The sequence below is a fragment of the Dipodomys spectabilis genome, unplaced genomic scaffold (genome assembly GCF_019054845.1).
Source record: "Dipodomys spectabilis isolate Male_0828 unplaced genomic scaffold, ASM1905484v1 ptg000281l, whole genome shotgun sequence".
In the NCBI taxonomy this organism is placed as follows: domain Eukaryota; kingdom Metazoa; phylum Chordata; class Mammalia; order Rodentia; family Heteromyidae; genus Dipodomys; species Dipodomys spectabilis.
In genome coordinates, this window is record NW_024870958.1 from 595622 (window position 1) to 612000 (window position 16379).

At 35.0% G+C, this 16379-nt stretch overlaps 1 protein-coding gene across 1 annotated transcript; it reads left to right on the forward strand.

Moving 5' to 3' along the window:
• Positions 1 to 214: 214 nt before the first annotated feature.
• On the forward strand, positions 215 to 913 carry LOC122126504 (tripartite motif-containing protein 43-like). The gene has a single exon (XM_042701055.1). It carries the CDS (start codon positions 215 to 217, stop codon positions 911 to 913), a length of 699 nt encoding a protein of 232 aa, XP_042556989.1.
• The last annotated feature ends 15466 nt before the right edge of the window (positions 914 to 16379 follow it).

Here is a 16379-nt window from a genome sequence, read left to right on the forward strand (position 1 = left end):
CTCAACTCCAATTGATATGCAAATGAGTTGCGCACCCTTCTCTACACACCCTTCTCTAAGCCTGCCCACCAAGTATAAAAAGAATGGAACTGTAGGGAATCAAGCTATTCCGCACATCCCACCGCCTTGCCACGAACAGCACTTGGAGAGAGCTTGCCAGTGGTGAGGACCAGAGCAGGAGAATCAGCTCTCTCCATCCTCATTGTTTGGAAAGATGGAGTGGGACATTGCCCAAGCCTTCCAGGAAGAGCTGAGATGCCCCATCTGCATGGAAACCTTTATCGACCCAGTCACCATCCACTGTGGGCACACTTTGTGTCAACCGTGTCTGCGCCTTGTCTGGGAAGAAGCTGAGACTCCAGCCAGGTGCCCTGTGTTCAGGCAACCCTCTCAGCAAAAAGAGCTCAAAACCAACATTGCTTTACAGAGTCTGGTGTCCATCAGCCGACAAATCAGCCTCCGACAATTCCTGAGCTCTGGGGAGCATACATGCTGCACACACAAGGAGACCAAGCAGATGTTTTGTGAAGTGGACAAGAGCCTGCTGTGTCCTCACTGCTCCCCGTCTCGGAAACTCGAGGCTCACAGACACCAACCTGTCGACTGTATTACTGCAGACAAACGGAAGATTATTTTAAAGGAAATGGACACTATATGGGAGAAGATACAAGAAAACCAGAGCAATATATACGAGAAGAGGAACATCATCAACCAGTGGGTTTGGTACATGAATCTACACAGGGAGATGACCAAAGATTTTTATTCAGCACTGGATCTGGGTCTCCGGGAGGAGGAAATACGACTTCGGAGATACTCAAAGAGAAAGGAAGAGTCATCTTTCTGCAACTCAGGACAATGGAAACCCAAATGTTTCAGAAAAGCAGTAACCTCAGAAACATATATCAGGAGCTGATGAAAACCTACCAAAAGCCAGACCTGGAACTCCTGTGGCATTTAGAAGACACCCTGGAAAGTTGCGAGAGTGCCTTGCTCTTCATGCCCCAGCTGAAGAAGCCAGGGCTCAGCCCTCCTCCCATTCCTAGATTGATGGATAACCTCAACCGTTATCTAGTGGAGATCACCTATTGTCATTTGATTCAGAATCATGAAGAATCCAACTATGTTGCTCTTTCCGGAATCCAAGAGTTCAGCTCTGGGAAACATTACTGGGAGCTCAGTGTCCAAGGCTTCTCCACCTGGGCTGTGGGCGTCTTCAGAAATTCAGCAATAGGGAGCAACCTCATTCTGAATGAATCTGAGGACATTTTTCTTCTTTTCTCTGGCAAGGGGAACATTTATTATAGTATCTTTACCACGGCTCCATGGCTTCCTTACTTTATAGAGAGGCCAGTGGGCCGCATTGGTGTGTTTCTTGATTTCGACAATGGAAGTGTGAGTTTTGTGAATGCTACTAAGAATTCCTTTATCTAGAGAAACCCAACTAACTCCTTCCAGTTTCCTGTCAAGCCTTGTTTTTTCTCCTGGTAACCCATAATAATAAGAAAAGAGCTTTTCTTTCCTTTTTTTTTCTTGGTTGTGGAGATTGAATTCTGGTCCTGGGCACTGTCCCTGAGCTCTTCTGCTCAAAGTGAGTGCTCTACTGCTTGAGCCACAGAGCCATTTCTAGTTTTCTAGTGGTTTATTAGAGATCAGGGTCCCTCGGACTTTCCTGCCCAGCTGGCAGGATTCTCAGCATTCTGAGTAGCTAGGATTACAAGCATGAGCCACCTGTGACCAGCTAGTAAAGAGCCTTTCTATGTGTTGGGAACTCTATACCAGAGAACCCTTCTCAACTGAAGCAAATAACTTATGCTGTTCTTATTTGTCTTTGTAATGTAATTGCATTTTGTTATTAAATATAGAGTTAAAACAAAATGCAAGATGTAAAAATGTTAGTGCATGCATGTTTAATTTCGATTCTGACATATGATAAACACTATAATAAACAGCGGATGATACAATGAAACTTGGCTTATAAGCAGCTTATTTCTTAATTGTTTCATCTTCATCTCTAATACCAGTAGCTAGGAGTTTCCATATTCCCTCTTCATTTCCACAAATGTTGTTAGTTCTCTGAAGAACAAAATCAGAGTTGGCGTGACATCTTTCTGAGGACCATAGAGAAAATCTGGGCCATAAGACACTAGGCATTACCTATGTCTTCATGGTGTCTCAAGAAAGAAGAGGTTCTGATGTTTCCCAAGTAAAGAGATTAGTTAAAGGAAGAGCCATCATATTGCTTTAAAGATAGCATGCATTTAAGGTACTGTGCCCACTAAACTCAGATTAATGGCATGAGGAAGATATTAAGGAAGGAATGAAAAAGATAACTGGCTTATTGATTTTTGCAAGATTATAAATCGAACACAGTACTAGAAATGAACCATACTAAATTTAGCTTGCTTACCTACAAAGCAACTCTTCACATCCAATCGTGTGTCACTGTGCTCACTTTAACAAAGGCAAAAACCCCCTCAGTGCCAGGAATATTTAATTTCCTCCTTCAAGCCTATTAGGGTTCACATTTTTATAGGCAAGCCAGATTCCTGTAGTGAGATCAGTTTTTTAAAGTTTTCCTTTTGGTTATGCATAGAGGATGTTTGGAGTGGTTGTGAGGGAAAGAAATGGAGAGAGTGGGCTTAATTGGGATATATTACATGTGTGTATGAGAGTATCCTTTCCCTTTCCCATCCCTTCCCATACTCCCCCCACCTCCACCCACCCTATCCCCCCCAAAGTTGTAAATTCATTTTTCAACCTAACAACTTGTACATCTCATTGTTGCAATGGGTCTACCTGTATCCCTATTTAAATGATTTGTTTTTTCCCTTCCCAAAATATTCATTCTTTAAAGTGGAGTAACTCCATAATATTTCTTCTGGCTAGTCTGTCTTCCTCATTGGTTATCTTAAAATTATAGAATTATTTACTTTTACATCTTAGAGAACATTGAATTTAGCTTCTTATATATTAGATTCAGAATGAAGGTGACCTAAGGAAAAATGTTTTGTATTACTATAGGCTGCAAACAGTGTTAGGAAATTTGCTCACATTGTCAAATATGTTCATCACAAAATTATTGAGAAGATTTTTGTCATCATTGATTTGTTTCACTTTGGCAGAAGTGGGTTATAAAATCAGGGTCTTCCACTTGCTAAGCAAGCATTCCATCACTTGAGCTACCCTGCCTGACCACCCCTGCTGTTTCTTATTTTTCTCTGTTTTTGTTTGTAATGCTAGTGCTCATATCCAGGGCCTCAGACATGCTAAGCAAGCACCATACCATTGAGATGTACCCCAGGCCCAAGCAAAGCAATCTTATCACATCCATACAGAAAGAAATCTGATATTTTAGTACACCATGATGTCAGAATGAAGCAAGATCACAATAATATTAACAGGAGGATAAATCACTCAATGGTGATCTATCTATCTATCTATCTATCTATCTATCTATCTATCTATCTATCTATCTATCTATCTATCTATCTATCTATCTATCTATCTATCTTCCTGACCCTGGGGCTTGATCTCAGGGCCTGGGTGCTGTCACAGAGCATCTTTGTGCTCAAAGCTAGCTTGTGAGGCACAGTTCCATTTCTGGCTTTTATTGAGTGGTTTATTGGAGAATAGAGTCTCACAGATTTTCCACCCCACTGTCTTTGAAATGAGATCCTCAGATCTCAGCCTCATGAATAGCTGCAGGTGTGAGCCACCAGTGCCTTGCTTGGTGAGTATATCGTTGTCAAGATGTGAATATGGATCAATTTAACCTCCAAAATTTATAAAACTGTTTTTATACAAACATTGGTGATATTTTCATTTTTCTATCAGATCATTTTGATTAAAATCATCCTACACTAACCTGTAATTAAAAATTGTGTACATATTATTGTTGAGTCTCTTCCTTAAATCTATACCTTTAGAAGGAATGACTCCAATCACTTGATCTTCTGTGCTTTTCTGTTCTTGCTTTTCTGTAGACAAGTACATGGTAAGATCAATTTTGTTCTCCAATTTACATATTATTCTTATAACCTTGAAAAATCAGTAGATAGCTCACTTTGTGCAAATTATATGTTTTTCTGAAATCTTTGCCACTCATACATCCATAAAGTAGAAGCTATATGGAAAACTAATGCAAGCTAAATGGTTTAGGCACTAACAAAGTTTCAGTCAACCAAGAAATCAGACAAGGATATAGCAACATAGTAAGTCTGAAATTTATTTTATGTAAATATGGTAGATATTCTTTTCCTGCATGTATGAAAATGAAATAATGAAGCTTATTGAGGTTTGTTTGTAAAGCTGGGAGAATGGTTGAAGGAAAATAATGGAAAGGAGAAAGCTAAACAAGGTACACTCTATGCACATATGGACATGTCAAAATGAATGCCCATGCGTAATGAGCCAATAGATTACATACAATATAATTAATAATGTACTATGGGCTAATAGATGCTCAAAATGTGAAAATGTTTTATTGTATTTTAGGTTGAAAATAATATAAGGTACAAGTGGAATTATCACTTAACTCTATATGATAACAGCCCAATTTTCCATTTACTTATCATAATTTATTTTTCAGCTTGAGAGTAAATAAAACAATTAAATTAGTTAACCATGGGATCAGGCAACAAATTAACCAGGGATTAAATACTGGCTTTACCAGCTAGCAACTGGGAGATTTCAGGTTCTTTGAGGCTACAATCTTCCATGAGGATCTACTTTGCAGCTTGACAAGCTGTTGAAAATGTTAAATTACATAATAAGTACTTAGTATGAACACAATGAACACATTCTGTATTCATGAAGTAAATGTTAGTTTTAGTGGTACTAGAGTGAAATTTACTTAAGAGACCTATAAGAAATTGGGACAAATGAAAGCATCGTTTACAGTTTTATCAAAGATGAGTCTATAAAGAGAAATCTGGCAACACAAATGTTCAACTTTCATGCTGTTTTCTGTTTCAGTCTACATTTTTATTGTGGTGTTCTCATTCCTCTGACAAAATTTCTGGTGTTTTTGACTTAGAGTGTTACCATTATACGTAAGCATTTCTACAAATATTAAATGCTGCCTCTTAGGCCATCATATTGTTGATGTTAATGTGGCCTTAATCACCTTCTTAAAACAGCTGCCTGAATCCTTCCACCTTATATCTGAGTGATTGGACCATTAGTGGTAAAGAAGAGAGATGAGTGTTGATGCCAGTTTGGCTCTTAGTAGATCGTAGATTTTTTTGTTCCAAGGGAAATCTAGAACAGAACTACCTAAAGTAAATAACAAAATATTTGCAAAATCTAGGGTATATTTAGGGGCTTATTAACTCGTTTTTAAAAATAGTTATTATGTGAGTGGTTTTATTCTTAGAATTTCAGTTACTTAAGAATGGAAGTCTTAAGTTAAATCAGCAAATAACTTGAGGTAAAAAGACTTTTAATGATAGAAATTAAATTGGACAATCCTAAATGAAACTAAAATGGATGGTTCCATATTCAGAAAAAAAGTTCAATAAAGGGACTCTCAGAAGAAGTGCTAGTTAAGTTGGGAAATGAAGGGAGATAAGCCAACCTATGTTCGGGAGAAAATCCAAATTGAGGATAACAGCAAAGGCAAAAAAAAATCTCTGTCTTGGCAAAAGCCTTGCTCTGGAGGTATGTGGCAAAAAAGGGCTTGCCATTAATGGAACAAGAAGAGTAAACAAGGAAGAAAAATAGAACATAATGCTCCCCCAGAAAGCCACTGCATAATGTTAAAGTAGAGAGAATTGTATTATCTAAATATTTGAGTCTTTTAAATAACAGCCGTCCTGTGGGGACATGACAGCTAGTGGTCAGAGTGTTGATAGGGGGCAAAAAGGTGGTTTTCATTTTCCTAGGGGTTTATACATTTTTGTATAATAGTATGTTAACTTTTGCCAACAAAACCACACAGTAAATTCAAAACTAAATAGATCAATGAATAGCTTCTCAATGTTTCTTCTAAATGCTCCTCCAGCTAGAGTGGAAGTAATAAGGAAGTTAAGTTGTTCTCCTGCATACCTAAAAGGCAGTAAAAGGAATGCACTTTCAGTGCAGTAGTAATGGCAAAGCAGTGTAAGTCCTGTGCCACATCATAGATGGGGGTACAGACTTCTGAATGTATTGATGTGTGAAGACTTGTTCATTTTGCGACATTATGTAGTCACTTCTGGACAGAATTTTAGTAAAATTCTTCTCCCCTCCCCCATCACATAACCTGTTCTTGCTGCTCTTGGGGAGTTTTTAAAAGCTGTTTTTGTTTTCTGCATGTGAAATTTCACTATTTTAGGAAATCTAAATTCTTCCCCTAATTACAGTCTCTTCTGCTGTTTTCAACTTTAATTGCTGACACACAATGTAGCTTCTTTTTTAACACATAGCCTGGTCACTAGGACACCAGGTGTGTGTGGGGCACCAAAATTATTGACTTAATCTCAGCAGATTCCTTCAGTGCTGTATTCATGAGGTGCTGAAAAAAACAATGGCTTTAATTTTTGTTTTAAATAAAAATGTATACATTCCCTCTTACTTTGAATGAACACTTCTTTTTTTTTTGGTCCGGTAGTGGGGCCTGAACTCTGGGTTCTGGGCGCTGTCCCTCAGCTCTTCAGCTCAAGGCTAGCACTCTACCATTTGACCCACAGCACCACTTCTGGCTTTTTTCTTTTTGCTTATGTGGTGCTGAGGAATCGAACCCAGGGCCTCAGGCATGCAAGTCAAGCAACCTACCACTGAGCCCCCTTCCCAGCCCTGAATGAACACTTTTGAAAGGACTTGGGAGAAGAATTATTTTCAATCAGCACTTCATTCATTCACTCATCATCACACAATTAATTTTGAGGTGATGGGAGGAAACCATTGTTATGGGTTTTAGTCAGGAAGGACGTGGGTGATAGGCAGCATGACATTCCTGGTTCTGGAAGGATGTCCCATCCACAGGTTTCCTGAAGAGACATAACTCTAGATTTCTAGAGTAATCTAGGGTGACCACTTAAAAGAAATGGACACTTGAACAAGAGGGTAGGAAACAGATATTTTAGTCTGAAGAAAATATCTGGAAGATTGCTGAGAAGTTGATATCAGCAGATTCTAAATGAGAAGGTGGAGAAGATTCAAAGAGCAACAAGGAAGCACACATCGAATTCAACATAATTTTATGTTAAATTCTTGGATGAGACATTAAATCATGGATATTTCTGAAGTCAAACTCCTATTATAATTCACATTTTAGCCTGATTATTTCGCAAATGTGGTTCATTAAAACAGTTTTCCCCTTATTTTAAACTTGACAGCATATTTTTGTTTACTCTATAAGGGAGGCAAATTTGATTCAGAAAGCAAATACATATTAATTGTGTCCACACAGAATCCTTCACCTATGTAGTATTCGATTAATTCAAAGCTCTTTTATCTGTGTTGGTTGATGCTTGAGTCCTGGAATGGTGCTATCTTGTGAACCTGTCACTATTTGGATTCCATCAGTGAAAACACTTTAATTTCATTTGTCTGGGCTGGCTTGACAGGATGAAGTCATTCATTAGACCCTCAGGTCTGTTCTGTAGAATGACACTCTTGCCAGTGGAGTTGTTCCTTAACACTTCAACTATAGATGAAATCTTGTCACCACAGCTTGTGTTCCCCCTAGACTTCTCTGCCTCGTTGCTTATTCTAAATGGAGTAGAATGGAATCACAAGCACTCTTTATGTCCCTTGTTTTCCTCTTGCCTAATTCATGGCAAGAAAATTCCCCTATCTCTGTGCAACAGGGTGAAGAGAAGAAATCTACTACTGCAGGACTCTCCAGCTTCTTTGTATGTTGGTGAATTGCTATCCAATTTCACAAAGGAAGTTCATAACATGATTATGTCTTAAATCACCACTGCCAGTCACACTTTGTCTATGCTTTCATAGCCATAAGAAAACCATCTTCATTATGAGAAGTCAAAAGAGCATTGGGGAACAGGGCAGCTCACTGGATACACTTGAAAGATGATTGTTAAGGTAACATCTGGTCCTAGTTTTCATGCTAAATGTATTTTTACATTCACTGGAGGAGACACCACTGGCAGCAGTCAGTGTAATTTATCTAAATCTTTAATTCTTTGTTTTATTCAGGAACAGAAATATATTTGCTTTCTAAAGAGCATCGAGAGTAATGATAAGGGATTCTATATTTCTTTGGGCCTGGCTAACTTCCCTTACTATGCTTTTTTTTCTAAGTCGTTTTTTCCAGTGTCATTCTTTCTGATGGAAGCATAGAATTCCATTGTATATATATACCACATTTTCTTGATCCATTCATCTACTGAGGGGCATCTGTGTTGGTTCCATATCTTAGCTATGGTTAATAATGTTGTGATAAATATAGTTGTGCTGGTATCTTTAGTATGGCCTTGTTCGTGATCATTTGAGTAAATGCACAAGAGTGGGATTGCTGATCATAAGGGAGCTCTATGTGTAGTCTTTTGAGGAAACTCCATACTACTTTCCAACTTGGTTAAACAACTTTACACTCCCACCAAGAATGCAGTAGGGCTCCCTTTTGGCCCATCCCCTCCAGCATCTGTTGTTAGGAGATTTTTTGATTATAGTCATTTTAACTGGGATGAGGTGGAATCTCAATTTTGTTTTGATTTGCATTTCTTCTATGGCCAGAGAAATTTAGCATTTTTTCATGTGTCTATTGGCTATTCTTATTTCTTCTTCAGATAAGTCTCTCTTTAAGTATTTGCCCACTTATTAATGTGGTGGTTGTTTCTTTGAGGATTTGTTTTGAGGGGAATTAAATTTTTGAGTTCCAAATATATTTTAGATATTAGACCCTTGTCTGTTGTATGGAAAGTGAACATCTTCTACTAGTCCATTGGCTTTCTATTGATCTTGCTAACTATGTCCTTTGCCATACAAAAACTCTGCAATTTAAAACAATCTCATTTATTCAATTTTTCATTGATTTGTTGTGTTTCTGGGTCTTTACTAAGAAAATTGTTTGGCTTGTGCCAAGGAGGTCTAGAGTTTCTCCTATTCCTTCCTGTAATGTTTTCAGGGTGTCTGCTGCAGGTGTTTCTTCATGGCCTCTATGTTCAAGTATTTTTCTTAAGATTCTTCAACAAAGAAGCTTTAAAGAAAGTCTAAAGTCTCTTGACTAAAGCCCTTCCCCTCATATTGACTTGAATATAGATTATTAATCTCAAATTATTGAGGAAAAATTGCTCATTGTTTTGCTTATTTATTAAAACAAGTGATGTATACTAAGACTTTACTTCAGTCTAGGTCCTGGACCTCTTGGACAATAAGGATGTTTTCTTGGTGCTAAACAGAATTAAGAAAAAAATCTAGTGATTACCTACAAAATATGGGCCAAGTATGACATTTCTAGAAAGTACACAGAATGGTACAGAATTTTCACGTTGACACCACAAAGATCTGTGTGCGTAGTTTTTAATTTCCTAGTTAATTTTCTTGGTTAATTTGTCTCTCATTAATATTTATCCACTTAAATTTCTTACTCTTTAAAATTCAGTGTTTCACTTTTTATTACACCTGACATAGATTCAATATATTGAACACTATTTTTAAGAAGAAAGAACAAAGCGACCATTTTCCTAGAAAATTCATGTATGTTTATGGAGTTCAAGCTCCAGGACAAGTGTATGCACACACATTCATGCACACACACACACACACACACACACACACATACACACACACACACACACACACACACACACACACACACACACACAGACACCGGAAGTGAAGCTGTGACACCAAATGTTAAAGTGCTGAGCTTCTGTTCTGAGCTCATGGTCAGCACCAAGGCCCTCTGTTCAACCCGCAAACCTAGCCACCCAGGGCCCAACTAGGAGCAGTCAAAGGTTTCAAAACCTCATGAGCTTCACCAGCCCTAAATAACAGGAAGTATTGTGATATTACACATTTTTTTAGATTTAGCAAGCTTCCAGAACCTAAGAAGGCACCGTTGCCAATAATGAATTATTTTATTAGGTTCAGCTCCCCTGTTGTCTACCAGGAGTACCCTTGAATTTATTGTAGCAAGTTATTTCAACACTCGAACATAGTCTAACAAAGCCAGGATAAGTGCAGGGAATTTGGCCTGCCCACGGGACCTGGCACAAATGGAGGCTTCCTGTCAAAACAGCACTGAGGAAAGAGATAGCTTGTGGTACAAAGAGGCCTTTTTCTCCTGGCCTTCAGAGCCTGCCCACACTCCTGCTCACTAATTGGCCCAGATGGATTTGTTTGCCTTTTGTCTGCCTGTTCCAACAATGAGGCAGACTTTCTCCAGCAGTCCCTGGTGTGGAGAAAACCTCAGGCTACAATGAAAACAGTGAAGGGAGCCCCAGAATATGCACTGTCTTGAAGCACTGTCTGTGCTATGAAGTCTTTCTATTCAAAGCAAATGTCCTAGCTGGGTGCCTTTCATCTTAGGGACTCTGGACCTTCACTGATAGAAATACATGGTATTTTGTAAATTGTGCCACGTGTTTACAGCTGTATTGAAGAACATACTCTTAATACATCATTAGAAATCGTTGGTTATTGAATAGAATCTATATGAGAATGTTATTTGAACTAATTACACTAATTTGAAAACTACATCTTAGTCCAATAAAATGTAGAAATAAATGGCTTTATTTATAAGAAAATCATACCACCAAGAAAAGTGAGTATACATTAGAGAGATTGCAGTAATAACATTACGGTTTTTACTGTCTCTAATTGTTTATGTGATTGTATTTCTTGATATTGAAAGTGAACTCTTTTTATTCTTATTTTATGTAATCCAACACTGTTTATTACTATATATTCAATGTCGGAAATCTAGCTTCAAAAATCTGTAAAGTTTTTTCCTTTTCAATCACAACATTTTCATTATCAGGGTACACTGTGGTCATCATAATCTTCATCAAAATTATTATTAACATTATAAGTGCTAACTATTGAAAGTTTGATATGTATCTATGATTTTGAGATTATTTCTTTTGATTAATAATTTTAATGTTACCACTGTGCATGCATCCATATTAAAATTTTGAACAAATAAAGAAACAAAAAATAATTAAACCCTAACAGGTAGCTTGACTATATACTTATAGCAAATTATTGAATAGATTTTTGAAGCATTGCAAATTTCTAATCAGTATGAAATAAATTCCTTTCTCCCCACCACTATGAACAAATATTTAAGAGTTTGAACATAATTATTTTAAGTAATATACTGTAAATGTTACTACAATATCATGTGTATATCTAAAATTCCCCTGAAAGTATTAAACTCTACATTCTATTGATATATTAGTTATTTTATTCTAGGAAAATTTTGGGAAAATAAAGTGTATATCTTTGAAATGAACACGGTCAAAAAATAGTAGCATAAAATTTGTAGAGGGAGTCTGTCTTCAGAAATATATATATATACATATATATATATATACACATATATATAATGTGTAGAAAGATACATTTTTAGAGATTGTCATAAGAAATATCTACATATATCTATATTTATGTATAGAACAAAAATCTTAAAACATAATTAAAATTAAAAAAAAATACATCAAAACAAGTGTCAGTAACTCACGCCTATAATTTGAGCTATTCTGGGTAATAAGATCTTAGAATTGTGTTCAAAACTAGCCCAGACAGAAAAGTACTTGTTAGATTCTTATCTCCAATTAACAAATAAAAACAGGTATTAGCTCTGTGCCTCAAGTTGTAGAGTGCTGGCTTTGAGCATAAAATGGTTTAGAGACAATGCCCCGCCCTTCAAACTACAACAACAACCACAACCACAACAACAACAACAAAATATATCACATTAATTTCACAAAAGCATCTTTCAACTACTGTGAACATTTCTTAGAAACATGAATATATACCCATGGAAAATGTTAAGCAAAAATATAGAATATTTATTCATGTTAAAGACATGATTAGATTTTTTCAGATATTTAGGTAATGATTAGGAATTAAGAACGATGATAATATATTGGAACTGGTCTTTTATTCTATTTTACTATAGTAATAAAATGTTATTTTTAATGATTATATAAAATTGCTCTTGTTTGGTATTTGAATTACAATAAGTGATAAACATTTTTAAATGATTTCCATAGGAAAGGATAATTTATTTAATGGTATCAATTGTATTGTAATTTCAAAAAATTAAGAATATTATTCCAAGGTTGGTTCACTCTAAGACTATATTTGTTTTCTTGTTCTAGTTTTCATATGTTGGGAGAAATTAAAATTCCAAAAATTCAATGGATGTTGGCATTCAGGAACATCTTCATAGATACTAATATTGGAGTCCCTTCAGTGGAATTGTTTAAGTTCATTTGTTATTTTCACAAATAAATCAAGATGATTGTTATTTTGTTTCTTTTCACTGCTATTGGTTCTTATCTTGAGAATACTTTTTTCCTAGCAAAGTAGAAAAAAGCAATTGGATTGAGCAAGTAACATATGGCTTTCATAAAATGCAGATGCATAGATTTTTGTCTTCTGCCATTTGCTAAAAGATTCTTCCAGAAAAGGATATCAATTACTTATAAGTGTTGCATAATTCCTAGGTATTCCAGTTATCACATAGACTATTTGATTGAGTTATCTCTGTATAAACTCCAAAAAAAAAAGACCAAAATACCTCAAAATAAACAGAAATCACATTTTGTTTTAAAATCTGTAGTTTAAAAAGAAATTTTAGCCAACACTGAAAACATCTTTTTAGGTATTCTGCAATTTTTGTGAAGTATTTTTAACAATAGTTAAATGCTTTCTATGTCTAATTTTTAGAAACTTTTCCTGATCCAATATCATGAATTTTTACATTTATGTTTTATAGGTTTTTACATCTCACATTTAGTTTGATAATCAATTTTATTTTAAATTTTTGTATAAGGTTTGTGATAGTAGTCTAAGATCATTCTTTAAATCTAGAGAGGCAATAGTGCCAATACACCCATTTAAGATTCTATTTTTATTTCATAAAGTCATGGCATCCTTTTCAAAATCTATTGACCATAAGACTATGAATTTATTTTTGATACATTCTTCTATGTGTTTGTTCTTATAGTAGAGCTATGTTGTTTTCACTACTAAACATGGTAACAAGATTCAAATCTAATATGAAGGCTCAAGCTACACAATTTTACAAGATTGTACTGACTGACCTGTATTCCTTGAACCATACGAGTTTATTGAGCAAGTGGACCAATATTCTACAGAGATATTTAGAGGTTTGATAGTCATTCATATTTTGCACCTTGTTAAAACATAAGACCCCAGATATTATCTAGAGAAAAATGTCTTTAGAGAATGCTTGAAGCAACTAAAATTAATTTAGGATTGAGTTAAGATTTAGATAACACTATAGCATAATAAAACTGAATGATAACAACTTGAGCTGTACTAGACAGGAGAGTGAGAGCGGATAGAATGATGGACCACATAGGAGCTGTATATCATTGGTATTGTGTTTCAAAAGACAGAAAGACTTCAGAGAAGAGAAGGAAGAAAATAATCAATGTGTCCTTAATCAAGTTTCTTTTCAATCCACCTAATAAAGTGGACTGAGAGTCAGAGAAGATGGGAACCAATAAAATAGAAAATAAAGCATTTTGTAGACCTATTACAATGTAAATAAATTGTAATAGAAATATGATCATTAATTTCCAAAGAAATAAGATTAAGAATAGGTAAAATCTAAAGTCAAAAACATGAAGAGAGAAAAGAAGCAAAGTAAAACTTTTATCCATAACAAACACAAGAGTTTGGAAGTGGAAAGGCAGTGAAAATATTCTAATTAACAAAATAACAAAGTTGCTAACATTGATAGAATATGGATCACATTGTATCAGATATAATTTTGAAAAAACATATTAGGAATGAAAATTTAAAAGTCATAATTTAAAACACTATTTATATTATAACTAAACAGTATAGTTCAGTGGTTAAACTTTGGCAAAAACCACATAAACACACACACACACACACACACCACATACACACTTTTGGAATATTGATATTATCATATTAAACAGAGAAAATCATCACAAATAGTAAAAATTGGTTCATATATGAAATCATAATATTGCTCTTATTATTTAAAAGTTTAGGAGAAATAAAATAATCACAATATGGGGCTGGGAAGTTGGCTCAGTGGTAGAGCACTTGCCTTGCATGCCTGAGGCAAGGGTTCGATTCCTCAGCACCACATAAGCAAAAAGAAAAAAGCCAGAAGTCGTGCTCTGGCTCAAGTGGTAGAGCACTAGCCTTGAGCTGAAGAGCTGTGGGACAGCACTCAGGCCCAGAGTTCAGGCCCCAGGACGGAACCCCCCCCAAAGTATTACAATATATTTGGATTTTCATAGATTAATTAAATTGAAAATTAAGACATAGAAGACATGAGAACCTTTGCAAACAAGTTTTAAATAAACATTTTAAAGCATGTATCCTTTTATTTTGACAAAAGATTGATGTTACTGGTGTTTTAACTCAAGATTTAGAATATAATAGCCAGTATTCTATATGGATATATCTCTAATGATTTCACTCTGGATATTTTTATAAGGTATCATAGTTTCTCAGGCTCTCCCGAATTACAAACTCTATTTGCAATTCCTGACATAGCTAGAAAATGGAAGCCACAAATCACCATGCCCAGCTCAAACTTTTTTTAATTCAAGTACAAATATTTACAAAATAGTGACCAAGTAAAGAAACCTTTCTTAATAAAATATGTGCTTCTAGAAAATACAGTAAATATTTGTTACCTGGAAAAATATGTTTATAATTATAAGAAAATAAATTTATTTAAATTCACCAACCATATAAAAATTATTTAAAATAATTTTAAATATTCACATGTTAAATATTTTAAAAGCAAAAATATATGTGTATGAATAATTCACAAACCATATAAAATTTATTTAAAATAATTTTAAATATTCACATGTTAAATATTTTAAAAACAAAATATATGTGTATGAATAATTTGCATGTGTAAATAACATGCAAAATTAAATTAAATAATCCTACAACTCTGAAAAAAGAATTACCATAAAGAAACAAAAGAAAAGTAATTAAGTTCAAAATTTGAAATTTAGAAAATAAAATGTAGTACACTTTAGTTGACAATAACTGTAAACCCTCTGTATATCAATTTTATAATAAAAAATGCATGAACAAAGAAAGCAAAAGTACCCATTGATCAATAGCAACAGCAAAAGTATCAGTAGTTGTTTGAGTGTACAAAAAAATCGATGGCTGGGATAACAAGAAATATACTCATTACCTTATTTATGTAACTGTAACCCCTTTGCAAATTACCTTTACAATAAAATTAAATTGAAATTAAAAATGAACCAAATAATATACCAATTAAAAATTCTTAGAAACCATTGGTTAAAAACTTTGTAAACAACTGCCCCAAATACCCAAGGAATATACTTTGAGGATACTATTTAAATACTTGAACTTCAGCAGAGAAGCAAAATGTTTAAAAAATCTGTTACAAAGTAAAGTAATAAATCAGAATATATTACTATAATAATCATTAGATGAATTTTTAGTGATAGTCAAATATGTAAGCTATGAGGCAATTTGCCATTCGTTTGCACTTAGTAAGTGAGAAAGAATTTTCTAGGTCTTTTTAAATATATCATAAGTTTAATGAAGAAACTACTATATCACATCATATGATAATCAAATAAAGATTATATTAGAGCAAAGAACAGATTGTACTATGTTTTTGGATGTTAGTGTATATACTTATTATGGTTGTGGGAAATTGTGGGGATTTCAACCTGCAGTATTGTTCTTGCTGGCTGGCATCATATCAGTGGTTAATTTTAGGATAGGGGTTCTCTTTCCACAAGAACATTCACCGGACCTGTCCTTTTAGCTTTCCCATCATCAATGGCATCAGAGTTGCCCACCAACTTGTCTAGATTCATAAATTGGCTGGCTTGGATACTGCAGTCCTTCCAATGTTAGTCTCTAGATAGTGCAGGATGGTGTAAATGATCCAATGCATCCAGCTATAGATTGAGAAGGAAGTCCACTAAAATTTGGCCTGGGTTCTGTTCTCAAGCCTCCTATGTAGTTAAGAGTACAGATGGGAGCCCCTGATGCCAAGCAATTACAGTATTTTAAAGCAATTAGACATATATATTTATGACTTAGGCTTGTGGTTACCTCAGGAAAAGAATAAAAGTGTAGTGAAGAATAGAGAACAGGCAGAATTTTAACTAGCTACTCAGAGGCTGAATAAGTTAGCTAGCTACTCAGGAGACTGAGATCTGAAGAACACTGTTCAAAGCCAATCCAAT